This window comes from Rhinopithecus bieti, unplaced genomic scaffold (assembly GCF_001698545.2).
Source record: "Rhinopithecus bieti isolate Rb0 unplaced genomic scaffold, ASM169854v2 scaffold_38004, whole genome shotgun sequence".
Classification (NCBI taxonomy): Eukaryota; Metazoa; Chordata; class Mammalia; order Primates; family Cercopithecidae; genus Rhinopithecus; species Rhinopithecus bieti.
Genome location: NW_016816095.1, coordinates 2,135,291 through 2,157,232, shown reverse-complemented (window position 1 = coordinate 2,157,232; position 21,942 = coordinate 2,135,291). Strand labels below are relative to the sequence as shown.

General features: G+C 38.0%; 1 protein-coding gene across 1 annotated transcript in view; it reads left to right on the top strand.

Annotated features, from left to right (window-relative positions):
• Positions 1–21,942, top strand: part of TENM3 (teneurin transmembrane protein 3) — a 494,169-nt gene that overhangs the window by 16,554 nt on the left and 455,673 nt on the right. Inside the window, 1 exon segment of the mRNA XM_017854351.1 lies at positions 6,111–6,389. Within this exon segment, the coding sequence (XP_017709840.1) occupies positions 6,111–6,389 (279 nt within the window).

The following is a 21,942-nucleotide window of genomic DNA, read 5'->3' as shown; positions in this document are numbered from 1 at the left end:
TAAGTTAATTTCTTAAACCAGTTTTTCGTAGGGCCTTGTGAATAAAGATTTGTACCCTCGCTGAAATTTCTATGGCATGTTCAAGAATGGGTATTTTGTTCAAATGGTGACACATTTAATATAAAAAGTTAAAGAGTTTGGAGTGTCCCATAAAACATGCATTTGGAAATAAAATTACATATACTTCTTTTGTTGTGGAATCGTCTTACCATTTTGCAAATACAGCAAAAGAGAGAATTCTGGATGACATGGTGGTGCCGCTGATTCAACAAGCACCTAATAAGAAATGCTCTCCCAATTTGTAGTTTTAAGTTCTGCTTGACTGATGAAGGAAAGTCACTCCATGCCTGAGAATGAATAGTTCCATTCAAGCTCACAGCAACCAAGGAAAATAATTAAAGACAGCTGCAGATTGTTTTATTTATGTGCATTAAATTTATATTTATTCATCCATTTTTCCCATATTCAATTTCAGGGTTACTGTAGGAGAAATGCATGGTTATTCTCCTTTAAAACAATCCATATATGATAAAGAAAAGGGAAGGATCGAAATGGAGGGGAAAACGCTCCTGTATATCTCATGAAGTTTCATTTCTTTACAATAAACGAAGAAGGATTTTTAAAACTGAGCTTCCCCTAGAAGAGGCAATAAATTAAATTTCTAATTATTGAATAGAAGCTATTAAACAGCAAATCAAGAAAATATATTTGTTTTTTAGAAAGATGATAGGCTTTAATTTTTTCTTTATTATGTTTTAAATTATTGAAATAATTATCATGAAAAGTAAAAATTCAAAACTATAAAATAGAAAATTACTAATTTCCTTCATTTACAACCTTTTCTAAATGACCCATTATAACAGTTATATGTCTCCTTCCTCACCCTTATTCAGACTCAATATAACCTGTGGGTCCTCTTCCTTAATTTCCAAAAGTGGGATTATACTTTATACACAATTCTACAACTTGCTTTTTTTTTTTTTACTTAAAGTATACAAATGAGCTTCCCTACAGATCCGAAGACATGGTCCAGCTCATTCTTCGTGCTAACCACAGTGTTCCACAGCATGAGCATGCAACTTTTCCAGCCATTCTCTTTCTGGCAGACATTTGGGTTATTTAAAATTTTGCAACAATGCTGTAGTAAACAACTTGTTTAAATAAACATTCTGTATATTTAAGATGAGGTGATTTTATTTCTGTGGGATGTAACTCCAAAGGTAGATTTTCTATGCTAAATAATATTTCTGATTTTAATAGAAAATTATTTTACATGGAATAAAATCAGAGTAATAGAAGGCAAAGAAAAAATGATAGAATAAAATAATAATAAATTTGCATAGCAGACTCCCAGAATCAGCTGCTTTTCAGGGGAACAATGGTTCTTGTTTGCCCTCTAACTTCCAGTACCAGTGACCTATATTATACGCCCTCATTGCAAACTCCAAGTCCCAAGTAAAGTGTGGTATAAAAGAGAAGCAATAGATGATAGCAAGTCTTCACGAGGATGTGCAGAGTTAAAACCCTCATACACTGCTAGTGGGAATATAGAACGGTCAAGTCAGTGTGGAAAACGGTCTGGCAGTTCCTCAAAAGGTGAAACACAGAGTTACCATATGCCTCAGCAGTTCCTCTTCTAGGGATATGCTGAAGAGAAATGAAGACATATGTACACATGAAAACTTGTACAGGAATGTTCCTAGAAGCATTCTCATGATAGTCAAAAAAATAGAGATAACTCAGATGTCCATTAACTGATGAATGGATAAACGGTGGTGTGTTCATACAGTGGAATATTATTCAGCCATAAAAAGGAATGGAGTACGGATGCATGCTATGACATGGAAGAGCTTTGAAAACATTATTCTAAGTGAAAGAAGTCAGTCACACAAGACCACATATTGTGGATCTTCTTTATTTGAAATGTCCAGGATGGGAAGTAGATGAGTGGTTGCCTAGGGCTGGGGGTGGGAGGGTGAGGGGAAAATAGAAAGTAGCTGATAATTGGTATGAGGTGTCTTTTTGGGGTGATAAAAATGTTCTACACTTGACTGTGCTCATAGTTGCAGAACTCTGTGAATATACTGAAAACTATTGAAGTGTACACTTTAAGTGGGTGCATTTTGGGGTGTGTGAGTTATGTTTCAATAAAACTGTTTATTTTTTAAAGGAGCAAACAAGCAAGAGACCGAGAGAGAAGGAGAGAAAGTCAAATCTAGACGTTAGAGAAATCCAGACATTAGTGAGGAGAGAATGCCCTCCCCGTGGGGTGCTTTCGTCATCCTGTGTGCCTCTGAGACTAGTCCCTCGGGTGGAATCTTTTTTTCATCCAAGAGATAGTAGATGTGTTGCCCATTGGTGAACATCACTCTGATTGCGGCTTTGAAAAATCCCTCACTGCTCCGACTAGGTTATAGACACTGTGGAAAAAAGAATGAATAGCTAACCCGTTTTCCCAATCCCCTTCGTTTATTAAAGAGGGGGCTGTGCCATGCGCCAACCTCATTTGAAGTGTCTGTCCTTATACCATCCTTTCTACTTTGTCAAATACCCTCACTCATTTTTTAAAATCTCAACCTAAGAAAAAATGATGCAACCCACCTAGGTTGTGTTTATTCAGTTTTCCTTCTCTAGATTTTCACATTTATGCCGTGCCATAAAACAAAAATGCCTAATATAATCCAAGCTAACCTTGCCTTTTAATCACAGTGAATTCTATCCTCAGGTATACTTTGTTCTTGCTACAATTTATTGTTTTGGTCCTGTTTCAAATTGTAATGGGAAACTCTTGTTGGCTGTGCTGATCTAGGTTACCAAAATTCAACGTGCAGGAGATAAATACTTATTTTGCCAGTTTTGGCCAAGCAGAATTAATATAAAGACTGTAAAACGTAAAGAAAGAAATTAAAGTAGTGTTAGAACTACTGCAAAGAACATGGCTTTTCCAATCTAAAGAAAACATGGAAAATGGGAATAAAGTATTGTTCCTTGAAGCCAAAGCTGACTTTATGCAGGATTGTCCAGTGTTCAGCCTGATCCCAGGGGCATCTCAGCTGCCTTGTCCTGCCTCTTCCCACTTCTCTGCACTGCCATAAAACCCTCCCCACTACAAGCCCAGCCCAGCCCAGCCCAGCCCTCCTCCACACCCCTTCTCCCAGTCAGGGAGCTCTCTTCTCTCCATCTTCCCTGCACTGGTCAAAACTGCAGATTATTTTCCATAAGCGCAGCCTATCTTGCTAAACACTGCTAGGTTGCAAGAAGTAAGCGAATAGACTACTTTATTCTAGTTTAAGATTAGATCTTTCCAGGAGTGTTTGCATTAAAATAAGGGATCCTAAAAATAAAATTTCCTAACCGTTGAGGAGAATTGACAACAGAAGAACCTGAAGCACTGAGGGAGGTCTGGAGTAGGGATAGTTTTGAATAAAGGCAGTTACTTAAGTAAAACTCCGCTTTGGTGGTGGTATCCCTATATGAAAATGAGTTGAAAATGATCCTCTCCCTACTCTCAAGCTATACACTTCTCTGTGATTATTAATTATGTTTGTCAAGGTATTTATTTTTTAAGTGATTTTTTTCATTTAGCCCTTTTTTTGTGTGAGTCACATTTACATAAACCATCTCCTATACCAAGTCAGGACAGCCCTGAAAGATGACAAAATACGGTGTAAAGTGACTTAAACAGTGCTAGTGAGTGGCTTCCACCTGGGTCCATCTGAGGCCAAGTTTAGTTTTCTTTCCTGGGGGATGCTAAAGCAAACTTTGTAGTTCAGTAAGGAAATCTAACAGGGATTCCTGCTGTGGTGCTTGCGTTGCAGCTTCATTTCAGAAGCAGCCCTGGAGAATTTTGAATCATTGTAAGACATTGACTTCAGAGGGTCAGGTATTTATGGAGTTTGGGATATATGTAGCAATTCATAGGAATGACGTGTTTTTAGTTGCAAAGTGAACTGTGTTTGCATACCTGGGTAACAAATAAAGATTCCTGTTTTCTGCTTCCTTCACCTTAGAGATTTTTTACATCAAGATGGCAATAGTGTGAAAAGCCAATCACTTGGAAATCCTTTCAAGCCACATTGTAGAGATTAGAAAGGGAGTTGTTACTGTCCTTTTATTTCTCTTTTCATTTCTGAATGTGGGCACCTGTCAAAATAGAGGCAAAAAGCAAAGGATCTTATTTATTTTCCTTGTTTAAAATTATTTTGCATCCTTATTTTGAAAAATCAGCATATTTGATGGCAGTATCTAGATGTTTTAGGGTCCTCCCCATATGTTACAAGTGACATGTAAATAGCAGTGGGTAAGCTTTTCCACAGCAACTGCATTAGCTGCTCATGTGGACACTGACCTTGTTCAGATTTATTTTCATAAGTACAATCTACAGTCATGATTTTAACATACTGACAATACTGTGTCTCATCTCCGTGAGCTGGCCCACTTTCTCACTGTTCAATGCTCAGGCCCTTTTTCCTTTTTTTCTCTTCTTTTACTTCTTCTTTTGACATACTTTTTGGTTGATACTTGTTCACATCTCTACGATAAGCACACTTTGATTTGCAGCTAATTGTAGCCACTGATTTTCATTATGTATTTGTGTCATTGTCAGAATCCATTTGGAAGTCTGACCGAGATAAAGCTGATTCCAACTTCTGATATGACCACAGCAATAAAGCAATTAACCACACTAGTTACAATGTGTGGCAGCCTGGAGGGTGCTAATATCTTTGCAACCCAATATTTACTACATTGTCCATTAGGTTTGATTTATTTCTGAGAAGATTCCATGTGTTATCATTTTATCACAAATAATTTATAATACCCTCTTTCAAAAAATATAATGTATGTTTCTCATGTCAGCCTGTTAGCATTAAAATGTTCACAGATTTAAGAGGTAGAAGTAGGGAAATCAAAACTATGAGTAATATAAATGCTTAATATTCTTAAAAGGTTTGGTTATGAGATAGTAGCATTTAAATCAGTCTTTGTATGTTATTATTATTTACCTATATTTTGATTCTGACTGGCGCCTAAATCTCACACTCTACCATGTCAATTTCAGAGACAAGAAATAGAAAAGCTTTAAGTATGCACGACAAGCAAACATTTTTCTCACTCTTCTCATCCATAGTAGTATAAGACGTGAAATTTCCAGAATAAATACAGGATTGGAAAAGTCATTAATAACAGCAGTCATTTGAAAGCGTCACCTAATTTAAACACTTTTGCTTAAAGTTATTGCAGTGTCATGAGTTTTATTATGCTCAATTTATTAGTAAAGACCTGCAGAGTTCACAGCCATTTATTTTTCAGGGAACTTGATTTTATCATTAATTTTTAAATACGTAATACTCCCACTTTATTTTTAGAGTGCACTTTATTTGCAAAGATTGGTTTACTCTGATCAATACAGATGTTTTCAGGTGTGTAGTAAAGCAGAAAGCCTAGAAAGTCAAAAATGTACAAAATATGCAGCAAATTTTTTAGACGTTATACTCCAAAATTTAATGTGTATACACAACCCCCCCCCCCGCATACATATATACATACATATATACATACATACATACAAAATACTATGTGTTACATTGATTGCTATGTCAAGGTTGGAAAATATAAGAAGAATGACCAAGCTCCTGTTTCTACTGTTTGAGTAACTTCTTCTTGAGGGGAAACTTTTCTCTTCCAAAGGAGTGATATCTGGGTGGGAAAATTTTGTTGTTTGGGACTCGAGCCAGGACATGGAAAATAATTCGGACAATTTCTATTGCCTCACAAGTCTACTAAACAAAATTCTATCATTGCAATAATCCTTTCTCTGGGTTGAGTTCTCATGGTTGGGGCCACTTTACTTGCCCATCTCTCTGGAGGTACTTATGGGCTTAAAGAGTTGACAAAGGAGCTCTAAGTTGGGGCCCCGCCCTCCTCCCCGTAATTGCACCCACTTGATACTATGCCATGTGACGCGACTGTAAATGCCTGCTGCTGATCCCTGAAAAGCCTAAATGTTTGAGTGTTTATTTCTGAAAGACATTCTTGAAAAAAAAAAAAAGAAAAGAAACTAACACTGAACATATACTCACTAGCTGTTATCTCTTTTTCCCCCTAATTAGGACAGAATTTTACCCTAAGGCAGTTAGGAGTTTGTGAACCAGCAACTCGAAGAGGACTGGCATTTTGTGCGGAAATGGGGCTCCCCCACAGAGGTTACTCTATCAGTGCAGGGTCAGATGCTGATACTGAAAATGAAGCAGTGATGTCCCCAGAGCATGCCATGAGACTTTGGGGCAGGGGGGTCAAATCAGGCCGCAGCTCCTGCCTGTCAAGTCGGTCCAACTCAGCCCTCACCCTGACAGATACGGAGCACGAAAACAAGTCCGACAGTGAGAATGGTAAGTTTCCTTTTTTGCTTTATAATGTTGGCATTCAGTGCTTCTCTCTGTTTTGGTTGACTCCGGGGCAGGGGATGTTTTCTTTCTCTCCTCCTTCCTCCCATCCTTCTTTCTCTCTCTTTCTTGTCCATTTCTTTTTGTTTTAATGCAGTAGAACTCAAGAAATGTCCTTGAATAATGCATTTTTTTCCTGGAAAAAAAAATCAATATTTGACATCAGATTGTTAAATTAGGCAAGCAGCCTATGATGTTTTGGCTACAGTTTTGAAAACTGTTTACTCATCTACAGAAAAAAAAAAAAATAGCTTTGACTTCTCTTGGACCATGTCACCTGTTGTCTTCTGTGGATTGGCAAAGCACGTGTTGATAAAGTTTACCGCAGAGCCGTCTTGCAATCAAAGATGTCTTTGTAGATTCCTCTTGAAGGTATCTCAAAGAAGTTGCAGAATCTTAGAATGGATGAGTGAGCATGCAGAATAGTTTATTAACAGGGCTCTAGTGATCGAAGAACAAATTTGATCAAGCTTTAAACTTACTAGTTGATGACAGCAATTGAAATCTTGGTAAAGAGGGGGAGCGTGGCCTTTGATGTTCTTTGGGGACTGGATTACTATGCAATTAAATCCACACACAAAATTGGATTTTAGGATATCCAAATAGCAGCTTTTGTCTATTGTAAGAAAAAAATGTCTTTATAAATTATTGGGACTTTTTTTCCTATTGCCAATGCAGGATAATTTATAAAAAGTTAATTTATATGCAATAATAAATTTTAAAGAAAACTTAATTTTTAGTCAATACTGCTTCTAGGAAGAATTGGGCATCAGCAGCCATGCACCAGACAAAAAATTCTCCTTCAGCTTTTAATATTAACAGTGCACTAGCTATTTCAGTCTAGTTATTAATGCTGTGCATATCCTATGCATCAAAAAGCAAAGAGAAAATTAAAATGGAAGAACTGCATGACATTTGAAAAGAAAAATGGTTGTTTTATCAATGGTATTTCAGTTTTATTATTTATTGGGTGACTTTGTCAGCTTTGCTTTGGAATAGAAAAGTGGATCTATTGTTAGCTTTCAGTTTCAGCTAAGTCACAGTGTGAAGTAGCACCTAATGCTTATTAGTTATTTTCTTTCTATTCATGAAAAAAGGTCTAATTTAAACCAGTGCAATCAATTTTTTATCTTATGTAGAATATCTTAGTGCATTAAACCAAAGTCAAGATCAAATGATAACTATATACTCAGTATCTTCATTTTGGAAGTTTCAGTTCTTGGTGGAGGCTGGATTTATTCCAACTCAAAAGAAGAAACAAGGACAGTTATTTTGACAAAATGAGCCTTAGAATCAGGATGCCAACATTTTGCTCAGCTAATCCATTCACCTCAGTAAATCCTGTGTTTATATCCATGTTCATAGTGGATTCAGAAGTCACTAACCTTAAATACGTATGGTTTGGAATCAATATTGCTTCCTGTCCAGCTGTACTTCACATAACACTCCTTGAGCAATGGGAGGTACAATGGTCATATTCAAAGGTAGCACCCAGCATTTAATTTTCTTAAAATACACAATAAAATTTGTGATGTTTTAGAAGACTAGAATGCAGCAGGATAATGCGATCAGTTCTGATTATCTGCATCATAGATCATCCATATCCATAGCTATCAACTATGTTTTAACATTGGGTCAGTTTGCCCTTTCCACCCAAAACTTCTATGACATCTCTTCCTTTCTCTCTAGTAACAAAGGTTTTCTTGTTATGGTATCTGTATTGGTAAAATATAAATTAATTTTATTATGTTTCAAATTATACGTCTGCTAAAAGGATCTCATGGTGAATTACTAAACACATATAATTTTTTTTCTTTTCAGAAAATATAAACTTTGTAACCTTTAGTTAACAATATATAATACCCAAATGTTAGGGAGAAGGGAAGGAAGACTTGTGAGTTTCTTATACCACTTCCCTCACCATTTGCATGGATTAATATTAACTAGAGGAGGAAATTGTTTTGCCAAGAATCTTCTAGACCTTGTTCTTAGAGTGATGTAAAGGCAAGAAAAGTTGCACTCTTTAATTTCTCCAAGTAGTGGCTAGGAAGCAGAATGAAGAGAGACAGGGAGAGTGTCAAGGGCCTTGCCTTGAAATTCAGAACATTTGGCAGCATTTGTTGAGAGTAAACAGGTCAGCCAAGTTAAGAGTATAAAGTGTCAAAAGCAATGTTTGTTGAGTTGGGCAACATGATGACTTAAACTTGTGTTTACTCTTTTTCCGAAGGTTTGTTTGTGGTTGTAATTTTAAACAACGTTTTGATGGTCTAAGAATTCCCAATGAGAGCAGTTTAAAGAAAGAAACAAAAGAGGAAATAAAATAGATATGTTGTCTTAATGAATACTGGCTATTGCATATATTTAAAACATATGTCCATAGGAACTTTTCAGATTAATTTATTTGTTCTAAAATTTCGGTGATTACTTAGAAGGAACAAGATTTCATTTAATGTAATTAATTACATTAAGATATGGGGAAGCATAATTTTCTGAAGTATTTAGCAGACCTTATAATTTTGAATTGTGGAATTAAACAATAGTATTGAGGATTTTTTTCCTGATATTAAAAAATTATGTGTCTTTCCCTTAAGCTGTGTTATAGTAAGAAGTGAAATTTGCAGTCATACATAGGTTCTTCTAACAACTTTATAAACAGTCGTCTCAAAACTAACTCACATTTTTACCTATTAATTCCTACTTTTACTCAAGTAATTCTAATATAAAGTTACAAAAATAATTCAATTCTACTATCTTCAGGCATTTTTAATTGCTCTAACTTAAAAAGCTATTGATTTTCTGGCTGTATTTTCCTTTGACTCATCAATTCTTTTCATTGTCTCTTTTATTCATTTTTATACTAGCTTGAGATGTGTTCTTGGAAGTTCTATTATATCACTAAAGGTTGGAAAGAGAAGGAGATGGGTGAAATAACTCACCAAAAGGAAACTAATTTAAGAACCAGATGCTGATGTGTTTTCATCTGGTTTAACATGAGAGCTTTCCTTGACTGTTTTCTTCATTTGAAATAACTGTGAATGAGGCTGTTTTTCCTAGAAAAAAAAAATGTTATTCAACATTGTAAAATTATGCAAGCAGAGTGCCTGATGTTCCAGCTACAACTTCAAAGAAGAATTTAGTCACTAAAAGGGATTGGATTCCATTTATTTATTGATAAAGAGGCCAACAGTTCAAGTTAAGAAGGCGCTAGAACTGCTGTGAGGCTAATGAAATTTTGATGGCCCGAACATCCCCCAAGAGTAAGAGAACATTCGGGCCGTGTCACACAGTTCTCTGTTAGCTGAGATTCAAAACAAGTGAAAAGGTTTATTCTTTGGCAAAACTAACTTTTCACCAGCCATGGGGATCTGACGTTAAAAAGAATTTTGATAAAAAAATTTTTTTACAGTGTATTGAGTTTCCTATGTAATTCCAAATATTAATCTTGTTCCAAATGAAGGATATGGGAGAAGCCCTTTCTTGGCAGCCATTGATTGTTGTAGTGTCATTGTTGTAGTGGACTCTGCCACGCACCAGGGCAAGTTCTGGAGGGACAGTGATTTGGGATCACCTACTAACAGCAGTTTGAGTAAAAACGGTTGAAAGGTTGTAAAATCAGTGTGATAGGATACCCCAGTCAAAGGTAGAATTCTCAGTGTGCTCTGGATTATTGTCGGCACCTGGGACTACAGGTGTACGCCACCACGCCTGGCTAATTTTTGTATTTTTAGTAGAGACGGGGTTTCACCGTGTTGTCCAGGATGGTCTCAATCTCTTGATCTCGTGATCCGCCCACCTCCGCCTACCAAAGTGCTGGGATTACAGAGCCACCCCGCCTGGTGGTGTTAAAATGCCCCTGACTGAACCCCCACCACCCAGCTTTGCAAGCGCTGTAATCTGACCTCAGTTCCAAGTACCTATCTAAATGTCAGGAACAAAGGTCTTTTTCTTTTTCTTTTTTTTTTTTCCCCCAAAACATCAGTCTTTAAGCTTTAAAAGTGTTTCCTTGGAGAGTAACTCAGAGTGTCAAGAGATGTGCAGAAAATCCGAAGAAGGGTAGGGTTGCTCCTGGTATCAAGGAAATAAGAACCAGAAGTCATCAGGACAGTGAAGATATTTAGCAAAGAAATGTAAGGGGGAAAACATGTAATAAAGTTCGTTTTGTGATTAAGTAAATAAATGTTTGTGTGTGTATCGCTTCCCAGAAGCAGCCAGGCATAGACAATAGTCTTTTGTCATCCAGCCAGTGTGGTGGTGTCACGGGTGCCTGGATTCGGGAGGGTTCACATTCTTTCATTCATCCCCTGCGACGGTTACCCCCTGAATCACCTAGAGCGGGAGGTGTCAACTCCTGCGGGCCTTGTCTGCTGCTTCAGCTGCGTGCTGAGTTCCGGAGGGGCGGAGCTCTCCTGTTGGAGTCTAGTTCCTTCTTCCGCCGCCTCAGCCCGTTAGCCCCCTTGGAGAAAGATAACCCTTGATGGAAGGCAGGCCAGCAGGCGTTGGCGCTGCTCTTCCACCTCCTGGTGACTCAGGACCCCGAGAGCCTCCATTGAGGACGGTCTTTGGGAATGTGACGCCGGAGGTGGGACTCCTGGTTTCGTATGGGCACTACCGCCTTCCAGCTTTGAGACCCTGGGCAAGTTGCTCACCCTTTCGTGCCGCGGTTTCCACGTTGTAAAATAGGGATAACGGTAAACAGGGTATAGTCCTGTGAGGTCGGGGCTGTTCTGAGAATTAAATGAGCTCAGGTATGCCTGGCGCTTACAACAGTGCCTGACAGCTGGTGAGTTCTGAGTAAGTGTGTGCCCTTGTTATTATTTGTAAAAGGTGGAAAATTGTATCTGTTTTATGTGGCTATGAAGATTAAGTTAAATAAACAATATCAAGTGCCTACCTACCTATTGTGACTATCTACCACAATAGATATCCCCTCCTCCTCCCCCCACTCCTCCTTTCTCACCCCTTCACCCCACCCCAAGGCTGCATTCATCAAGTGTTCCGGCAAGATGGGGGAGAACGAACGGTGTCTTCCAGAAACGGCAGTGATCTTTTGCGCAGTCTGGAATTTCTGTCGCCATTTATTGACTCTCTTATTTTCTCCAAAACCCCACATCCTTTTTAATTGACTGTAATGAAATGAATGTACATTGAATGGTGCTGATAATTAGTCTGATGGCTGTAGACTTCAAAGATTTTAGCATGCTCCTTCCCCTCCTGGCCAAAGAAAATGTCAAAAGTAGTGTTTCCCTCAAAGGCATGTTACTTAGACAGCTGGTCAATTAAAAGGCAATTTAATTGATGCTCCTCAGTTCACACAATAAAATAAATCCTTCCAAGAAGACTTTGTTTCTCACCTAAGTTTGAGCAGTGTACCTGTTGTAGGACCCCACTAATGCCACATTAATTGGGCATGATACTGAAGTATTATGGACTAATTTGGCTAATGAAAAAGGGTATAACATTAAAGTACAGTCTTTTTAAATGTAATAGATACTTGCTTTGCACAGCTGAAACACTTTTCAAGGAACCAATTTTACTTGTCCTTTGAAATAGTATTTTAAAAGTCTACTTTCTGTATGGAAAGATAAAGTCTAAAAGTTGCATTATTGTATTCTAATAGGAAAAAGGTGTACCCCTTAAACCAATTTGATAAATGACTGTAGTGATAGCGTTTCCATCAGTCTCTGAAGAGAGAACTTCAGCTATTTTGCAATCCAGATTTCCGTGTCAGGCGGAATTCTGTTCTCTGGAAAGGAGGACAGTGCCATTTCTTTTCTTCCTGAGCAACTGCAGATAGGAGAGAGAGTGAGGAAATAGACGGACTTGTAGCACTTCCAGGGCTGATTAAATTCTAGGAGAGTTTGAGAGAAACAGTTAGCCACCTGTGTCATGTACTTGCGATCATTCTAGGGCAACACAAATGCCACATCTCTTGTGGCTGTTTGGAGGAAGGGGTACTATCTTAGTTTTCTGAAGATGATTTGAAGAGAGCTGTACTTTTTCTCCTCACTAGCATAATTCCATTCCTTCAACTTTATCCAGGAACCTTTTTTGAATTAACTTTGGACGTTGATTGAAAGACATAAAATGGAATTCTGTTGCTGTAAGAAACACATGGCGTTTCAGTGTTATTCTAATTTTATGAGATTCTATTACACATACTAAACTGTAACTTGAATATGAATTTCACTGTGGGCCCTCTTCCGGCATGTNATAATTTTCTGAAGTATTTAGCAGACCTTATAATTTTGAATTGTGGAATTAAACAATAGTATTGAGGATTTTTTTCCTGATATTAAAAAATTATGTGTCTTTCCCTTAAGCTGTGTTATAGTAAGAAGTGAAATTTGCAGTCATACATAGGTTCTTCTAACAACTTTATAAACAGTCGTCTCAAAACTAACTCACATTTTTACCTATTAATTCCTACTTTTAGTCAAGTAATTCTAATATAAAGTTACAAAAATAATTCAATTCTACTATCTTCAGGCATTTTTAATTGCTCTAACTTAAAAAGCTATTGATTTTCTGGCTGTATTTTCCTTTGACTCATCAATTCTTTTCATTGTCTCTTTTATTCATTTTATACTAGCTTGAGATGTGTTCTTGGAAGTTCTATTATATCACTAAAGGTTGGAAAGAGAAGGAGATGGGTGAAATAACTCACCAAAAGGAAACTAATTTAAGAACCAGATGCTGATGTGTTTTCATCTGGTTTAACATGAGAGCTTTCCTTGACTGTTTTCTTCATTTGAAATAACTGTGAATGAGGCTGTTTTCCTAGAAAAAAAAAATGTTATTCAACATTGTAAAATTATGCAAGCAGAGTGCCTGATGTTCCAGCTACAACTTCAAAGAAGAATTTAGTCACTAAAAGGGATTGGATTCCATTTATTTATTGATAAAGAGGCCAACAGTTCAAGTTAAGAAGGCGCTAGAACTGCTGTGAGGCTAATGAAATTTTGATGGCCCGAACATCCCCAAGAGTAAGAGAACATTCGGGCCGTGTCACACAGTTCTCTGTTAGCTGAGATTCAAAACAAGTGAAAAGGTTTATTCTTTGGCAAAACTAACTTTTCACCAGCCATGGGGATCTGACGTTAAAAGAATTTTGATAAAAAAATTTTTTTACAGTGTATTGAGTTTCCTATGTAATTCCAAATATTAATCTTGTTCCAAATGAAGGATATGGGAGAAGCCCTTTCTTGGCAGCCATTGATTGTTGTAGTGTCATTGTTGTAGTGGACTCTGCCACGCACCAGGGCAAGTTCTGGAGGGACAGTGATTTGGGATCACCTACTAACAGCAGTTTGAGTAAAACGGTTGAAAGGTTGTAAAATCAGTGTGATAGGATACCCCAGTCAAAGGTAGAATTCTCAGTGTGCTCTGGATTATTGTCGGCACCTGGGACTACAGGTGTACGCCACCACGCCTGGCTAATTTTGTATTTTAGTAGAGACGGGGTTTCACCGTGTTGTCCAGGATGGTCTCAATCTCTTGATCTCGTGATCCGCCCACCTCCGCCTACCAAAGTGCTGGGATTACAGAGCCACCCCGCCTGGTGGTGTTAAAATGCCCCTGACTGAACCCCACCACCCAGCTTTGCAAGCGCTGTAATCTGACCTCAGTTCCAAGTACCTATCTAAATGTCAGGAACAAAGGTCTTTTCTTTTCTTTTTTTTTTTCCCCCAAAACATCAGTCTTTAAGCTTTAAAAGTGTTTCCTTGGAGAGTAACTCAGAGTGTCAAGAGATGTGCAGAAAATCCGAAGAAGGGTAGGGTTGCTCCTGGTATCAAGGAAATAAGAACCAGAAGTCATCAGGACAGTGAAGATATTTAGCAAAGAAATGTAAGGGGAAAACATGTAATAAAGTTCGTTTTGTGATTAAGTAAATAAATGTTTGTGTGTGTATCGCTTCCCAGAAGCAGCCAGGCATAGACAATAGTCTTTTGTCATCCAGCCAGTGTGGTGGTGTCACGGGTGCCTGGATTCGGGAGGGTTCACATTCTTTCATTCATCCCCTGCGACGGTTACCCCTGAATCACCTAGAGCGGGAGGTGTCAACTCCTGCGGGCCTTGTCTGCTGCTTCAGCTGCGTGCTGAGTTCCGGAGGGGCGGAGCTCTCCTGTTGGAGTCTAGTTCCTTCTTCCGCCGCCTCAGCCCGTTAGCCCCTTGGAGAAAGATAACCCTTGATGGAAGGCAGGCCAGCAGGCGTTGGCGCTGCTCTTCCACCTCCTGGTGACTCAGGACCCCGAGAGCCTCCATTGAGGACGGTCTTTGGGAATGTGACGCCGGAGGTGGGACTCCTGGTTTCGTATGGGCACTACCGCCTTCCAGCTTTGAGACCCTGGGCAAGTTGCTCACCCTTTCGTGCCGCGGTTTCCACGTTGTAAAATAGGGATAACGGTAAACAGGGTATAGTCCTGTGAGGTCGGGGCTGTTCTGAGAATTAAATGAGCTCAGGTATGCCTGGCGCTTACAACAGTGCCTGACAGCTGGTGAGTTCTGAGTAAGTGTGTGCCCTTGTTATTATTTGTAAAAGGTGGAAAATTGTATCTGTTTTATGTGGCTATGAAGATTAAGTTAAATAAACAATATCAAGTGCCTACCTACCTATTGTGACTATCTACCACAATAGATATCCCCTCCTCCTCCCCCCACTCCTCCTTTCTCACCCCTTCACCCCACCCCAAGGCTGCATTCATCAAGTGTTCCGGCAAGATGGGGAGAACGAACGGTGTCTTCCAGAAACGGCAGTGATCTTTTGCGCAGTCTGGAATTTCTGTCGCCATTTATTGACTCTCTTATTTTCTCCAAAACCCCACATCCTTTTAATTGACTGTAATGAAATGAATGTACATTGAATGGTGCTGATAATTAGTCTGATGGCTGTAGACTTCAAAGATTTTAGCATGCTCCTTCCCCTCCTGGCCAAAGAAAATGTCAAAAGTAGTGTTTCCCTCAAAGGCATGTTACTTAGACAGCTGGTCAATTAAAAGGCAATTTAATTGATGCTCCTCAGTTCACACAATAAAATAAATCCTTCCAAGAAGACTTTGTTTCTCACCTAAGTTTGAGCAGTGTACCTGTTGTAGGACCCCACTAATGCCACATTAATTGGGCATGATACTGAAGTATTATGGACTAATTTGGCTAATGAAAAGGGTATAACATTAAAGTACAGTCTTTTAAATGTAATAGATACTTGCTTTGCACAGCTGAAACACTTTTCAAGGAACCAATTTTACTTGTCCTTTGAAATAGTATTTTAAAAGTCTACTTTCTGTATGGAAAGATAAAGTCTAAAAGTTGCATTATTGTATTCTAATAGGAAAAGGTGTACCCCTTAAACCAATTTGATAAATGACTGTAGTGATAGCGTTTCCATCAGTCTCTGAAGAGAGAACTTCAGCTATTTTGCAATCCAGATTTCCGTGTCAGGCGGAATTCTGTTCTCTGGAAAGGAGGACAGTGCCATTTCTTTTCTTCCTGAGCAACTGCAGATAGGAGAGAGAGTGAGGAAATAGACGGACTTGTAGCACTTCCAGGGCTGATTAAATTCTAGGAGAGTTTGAGAGAAACAGTTAGCCACCTGTGTCATGTACTTGCGATCATTCTAGGGCAACACAAATGCCACATCTCTTGTGGCTGTTTGGAGGAAGGGGTACTATCTTAGTTTTCTGAAGATGATTTGAAGAGAGCTGTACTTTTCTCCTCACTAGCATAATTCCATTCCTTCAACTTTATCCAGGAACCTTTTTTGAATTAACTTTGGACGTTGATTGAAAGACATAAAATGGAATTCTGTTGCTGTAAGAAACACATGGCGTTTCAGTGTTATTCTAATTTTATGAGATTCTATTACACATACTAAACTGTAACTTGAATATGAATTTCACTGTGGGCCCTCTTCCGGCATGTAATGGTCAGTTCTGGCATGATCTCCTGTAATAAATTATATTTTATGTTTTATGTGCACTAGAATGTCAAAAATAGCAAAAGTAATATGTCGGTGGGCTTACTAAATCAGGCTCAGAATTAAAGTGCTGCTTTGCAAAATGCTGTCAAATAGTTCCTAATATATAAAAATAATTACATTTCCTTGATAGATATACATTTACAATTTCAGTAGTGACTTGTCATTCTTTGAGCAAAAGCTTTCATGTTTCATTTAAGGATGAAATAGATTGACTTCATGGGTATGTACAAATCACTTTTCAGTATAATAAGTTATGATTTAGCTGGCCGGGCACGGTGGCTCACACCCGTAATCCCAGCACTTTGGGAGGCCAAGGCGAGTGAATCACACGGTCAGGAGTTCGAGACCAGCCTGGCCAACATGGGGAAACCCTGTCTCTACCAAAAATACAAAAATTATCCTGGCATGGTGGCAGATGCCTGTAATCCCAGCTACTCAGGAGGCTGAGGCAGAGAATTGCTTGAACCCGGGAGGCGGAGGTTGCAGTGAGCCGAGATCACGCCACTGCACTCCAACCTGGGCAACAGAGTGAGACTCCATCTCAAAAAAAAAAAAAAAAAAAAAAAAAAAAAAACAAGTTACAATTTAAATAAAATTCTAAAAAATTTAGTATTATGAAACTAGAACTGAAACAACTATAAAGTTCACTACTGTTGTTGTTATTACAGGCTTAAGTATTTATATACATTCATATTTTTCTGTTCTAAGAGGATTTCCAGAAAGCGTGGCAGCTTGCTACTCTTCACATGGAAATTGCCATTTCTATTAAACTGAATTTGCGTTCTAAGTGTTTTTGTTAAAGTATACAGAATATATGCCATCTCTGTTTCAATTCTAAATGTTCTTTTAGTTGTAGAGTTGAAATTAAAGTGAAGCATGCTATGAATGTTAACCAAAAAAAACCTGATGATGTATGCTATTTTGATTTTTTGATGTGTTTTTGATATCCTTGAAAAATCACAGTGGTATGCAGTAAACATTGTTTTAATTATATGATTGAATAGTGTGAGTGCTGAATCAGGTTTATTCATGTAATATCACTGAAATAGAAAAATAAGTCGTTACAGCCATGAACCTTAGTTTATTGCCATTCCGTGGGCATTCAATGTGTTGGAAATCAACTGGGGTTTTTTTTTTTTTTTTTTTTTGGTGTTATTTAAAGAATATTCTTCTCAAGTCATAATAATTCAGTTTATTAACATTACATTCACATACAATTTTATACATGATTATCTTGTACATTATTTACTGAATGGTTTGAATACTAACCTCACTATATTGAAATTTTCTTATATTTATCAGTTGACTTGAGATCGTTTTCCATAATAAATAGACTGTACACAAACTGAATGTGAAACCTATTTGAATGCATGTTAAAATGGATATTAATGCATATACACTTAAGAAAAGAGCAACTAAAAATGTTTGATGACTATTGGCTTGACTTTAGTCATACAGAACCTGAAAACTAAATAAAGTTTGAGTGTAACTTATTGAATAGATTTCTTGTTTACTATATCAACTAAGTCTTCATTCAACAAATAATAAATGCTGGATATGGTCTAGGTGCTGGAAAAACAAAAATGAGTAAGATATATTCCCTGACACCTAGAAGCTCACAGGGTGGTTCGGCAAACCGGCAAGTAGGCATGTAATTAGGTTTTAATGTGGTTAGTGTTATTACAACAGAATATGCAGACTCAGTGTCAGCCCTGAGCTGATTGTTGCCAACAGAGACTGGGGGCAAGAGAGGAGAGAATGTTTCATAAAGAAGGAAGGAAGCGGCATTGGACCAGAGGCTTAAAGGATGTGGAGAAATTCAAGATGTAGACAGAACAGCGAAGGAGAATGTGTAACATCCCTGGGGAATGCTCCAGAAGCCACAAGGAGCTTGGTGCCTGGAACACATGAGGCTGCAGAAAAGGAACCCCAGAGCAAAGTCTTCATGGTGATGCTAAGGGATTCGCACGTTTTCCTGCAGGTAATGGCGAGGCTCTGAGGGATTTTAATGCAGAGGAATAGTATGGTCATGTTTGCATTTTACAGAGTGCCCTGAAAGCAGTGTGGAATGTTAACTGTCTTTCCCCAACGAGAGCAACCTCCCCGGGGACAAGGCCCGGTTCCCTGTTGTACCTCTGTGCTCGCCTCACCTACTACCTGAACCTGGAAATGAAGGTTTTGTTGAATGAGAAAATAAGGGACTTAGAGGTCAAACTTGGAAGCAAATTGGCCAGTTAGGTAGTATTATAATTATCAAAGTGGGAAAATAGAAAAGTTTGGATCAAAAACCAGAAAGGAAAGGGAGACCCATTTAAGTAGAATCAAGATTTTTTTATTAATTGGGAGAGGAGAAACATTTAAAGAGACTATCTTCCCCAACACAAGAGACTCGGTGAATGACGGTATAATCCAAGTTGAAGGTTAAAGTATTTTGTCTGTGGTAAAGTTAGTAATTCATATGAGAACAGATAGTCTTTGAGGTGTCTGTGGGCCATCAAATTTTAGTAATTTATTAGCCAATTATATATGTATATACACACACACGTATACACATATGTATAAGAACTTCAATTAGCTTTTATGTAAAAATATTTACTCTGTGATCTATATTATTTGCAGTTAAAGCCACAGGGCAGAATTAAACCTCTTTCTGAAAGCAAATAGATCGAGAAAAGAAGAGGAGTGAAGCTAGAATCCTAAGCTCACCAATATTTAACATAAGGAGATAGATGAAGCACCATTAAAAGAAACGAAGAAGGATCTTTTATAGAGAAAAAAAAAACAACCCATAAGATTAATTGACAAAAGACAACAAAAGAGACATACTGTGATTGGCAGAGTCAAAACCTTCCAAAAGTTGCTGGGTACAGCAATACCCGTGTCTATAGTCCCAGCACTCAGGAGGGAGCCTGAGGTGAGAGGATGGCTTGAGCCCAGAAGTTAGAGAGCAGCCTGGGAAACATAGTGAAACCCCATCTCAGAGAAAAACCTTCCAGCAAGGATAATGTATGTGTAGTGGGTGTGGAAGTCAAGTTGTGGTAGTTCAGAGTTGAACCAAAACCTTAAATGTGGCACCAGCAAGTGGAGATTATTCTCTCCGAAGCTCCACTAAGGAAGGAGAGAGCGAGGCTGGGGGATCCAGGGATGGAGATACTTGTATATTGGAAGACATTTCAGCATCTTCTTAAGGAAAGGGACGGAGCAGCAGAACAAGAAGGTAGAGTAGAGGCAATTGAGGGAAAATGAAAAGGGTCTGGCCTCTGAGAATCAGGAGTGAAGGGGCCCTTGGAGTATGAATGTCGGTAACTGCAAGTCCGTCAAAACTTTTATTTTTTAAGATACTTTTCATCTCACAACTTTGTATATGTAATTAATTTGGTGTTTGCTATAGAAAAGGTTTACTGAAGAAGATACGTTTCTGTCTAAGATTGAAATCATAACCAATTTTACATCAGTGTAGTATAAATTGATAATATTTGATGGAACTGACAGTCCATGTCATCAGAAGGTTTGGAAATGAAGCACATTCTTATCCAAAATTTATATTTTACTTAAAATAGTTCTATAAAACTGTGAAACTGGAGTTACACATCCAGACTCTAATGGAAAACAGTTATTAGCTTTGGAGCCAGAACTATAGCATTGCTCTCAGGACTAGTCCAGGGACATAGGTAACTTCTGATTTCCTCTCCTTGATCCTTGGTGTGTATATGTGATATTTGTATATATTCATATAGGTGTGTGTGTGTATATATATATGAATGTGTGTACATACTCCTATATGTGTGTATGGATGTGTATATATTCGTATATGTGTATATATATGAATATGTACATGTATGTGTGTGTGTATAATCTTTGCCCTGAGGACTAAGTTAATAGCTAGGAAATAAGTTTCCACCTTAGTAACTGTCACATAGTTTTGCACTAACAATCTTCTTCTGCTTAAAAAGAAAATGCATGTTTATAAACATAAAGTTATATAATCAGATTTAAGTTTTTAATGAACACTTGAGACAATATCAAACATTATGTTAAAGAACATATATACAAAAGGGAAGCATAAAACCTAGTTACAAGTGATATATACAAGAGAAATAGAAATAGGCCATTAAAAACCAGAGTGATAGTTATTGTTTGCATATTGCAAACTTGGAAAATTATGACTTTGTGAAAAAATTTCTCAGACTAAACTGGCTAATATAAAGTAATCGGTATGAAGTATGCTTGCCCTTCCAACTGGTTGATATAGGAGTGTTAACGTTCACAAAGAGAGAACTTAAAATTCTGACATACAGCAGATGAAGATTCCTAGGGGATCTGAAAGTACTTGAATGGGGCCGGGCGTGGTGGCTCAAACCTGTAATCCCAGCACTTTGGGAGGCCGAGACGGGCGGATCACGAGGTCAGGAGATCGAGACCATCCTGGCTAACACGGTGAAACCCCGTCTCTACTAAAATACAAAAAACTAGCCGGGCGAGGTGGCGGGCGCCTGTAGTCCCAGCTACTTGGGAGGCTGAGGCAGGAGAATGGCGTGAACCCGGGAGGCGGAGCTTGCAGTGAGCTGAGATCTGGCCACTGCACTCCAGCCCGGGCGACAGAGCAAGACTCCGTCTCAAAAAAATAAAGAAAAGAAAGTACTTGAATGAAATGTCAGTTGCTACAGAAAACAAGTACAAAATATTCTCTTGTAATGGACTGTGTCTCATTTATGGTGACCGGAGTACCATTGTATAGATGGCAGGGTACAAAATATGCCTATAGGTGAACCAAATTATTTAAATGAAACCATTTAAAGAGTTTATGGTTTCACATAATCACTGGAATTTTTAAAGCATCTAATCATTATTTGTAATGCACCGTCTTAATAACCCAAGTAAAATGATGGGATATGACAGATGTGATAAAAGTGGAACTTTACGTCAAATGAACTTAAGAATAAATCATTATGAGTGTTTAAATCAATGTCCTTAATTTATCTATGATGTGATTTAGCATTTCCTGTTTATTGGGCAACACAGATAAGCAGGTGGATAATAAAAACTAGTTTCTCTTTTAGGATTTACACTTTTATTCTTAATCTGTGTGTGTATATATTCTTTTAAAAATAAAAATTGCAACTTCAGTTTTCACCTGTTTCTACATGCTATTAGATTTTTTTCTATAACATAGTACTTTTTTTATGCCATGGTTTATCATAATTTAACGTATCTACTACTTTTGGACATCCAGGTTTGAATTTTTCGCTACTATAAGTGATACTGCAATAATTATCCCAGTGGCTAAATCTTTGCCTCTAATTCTGTTATTACCTTAGGATAAATTTTTGGAAGTGGAATTTCAGAGCCAACAGGCTATACAACCTAAGGCTTTTGATACACCCTGTCAAAATGCCCTATGAAAAAGCTTGTATCAATTTATACTCCCAACAGTATACAAAAGTGCCTTTTCCCCCAGGGCACTGACAGGGAGTATTTCCATGCTTTAAATTTTTGACAATTTGACAGATGAAACAGTGTCTT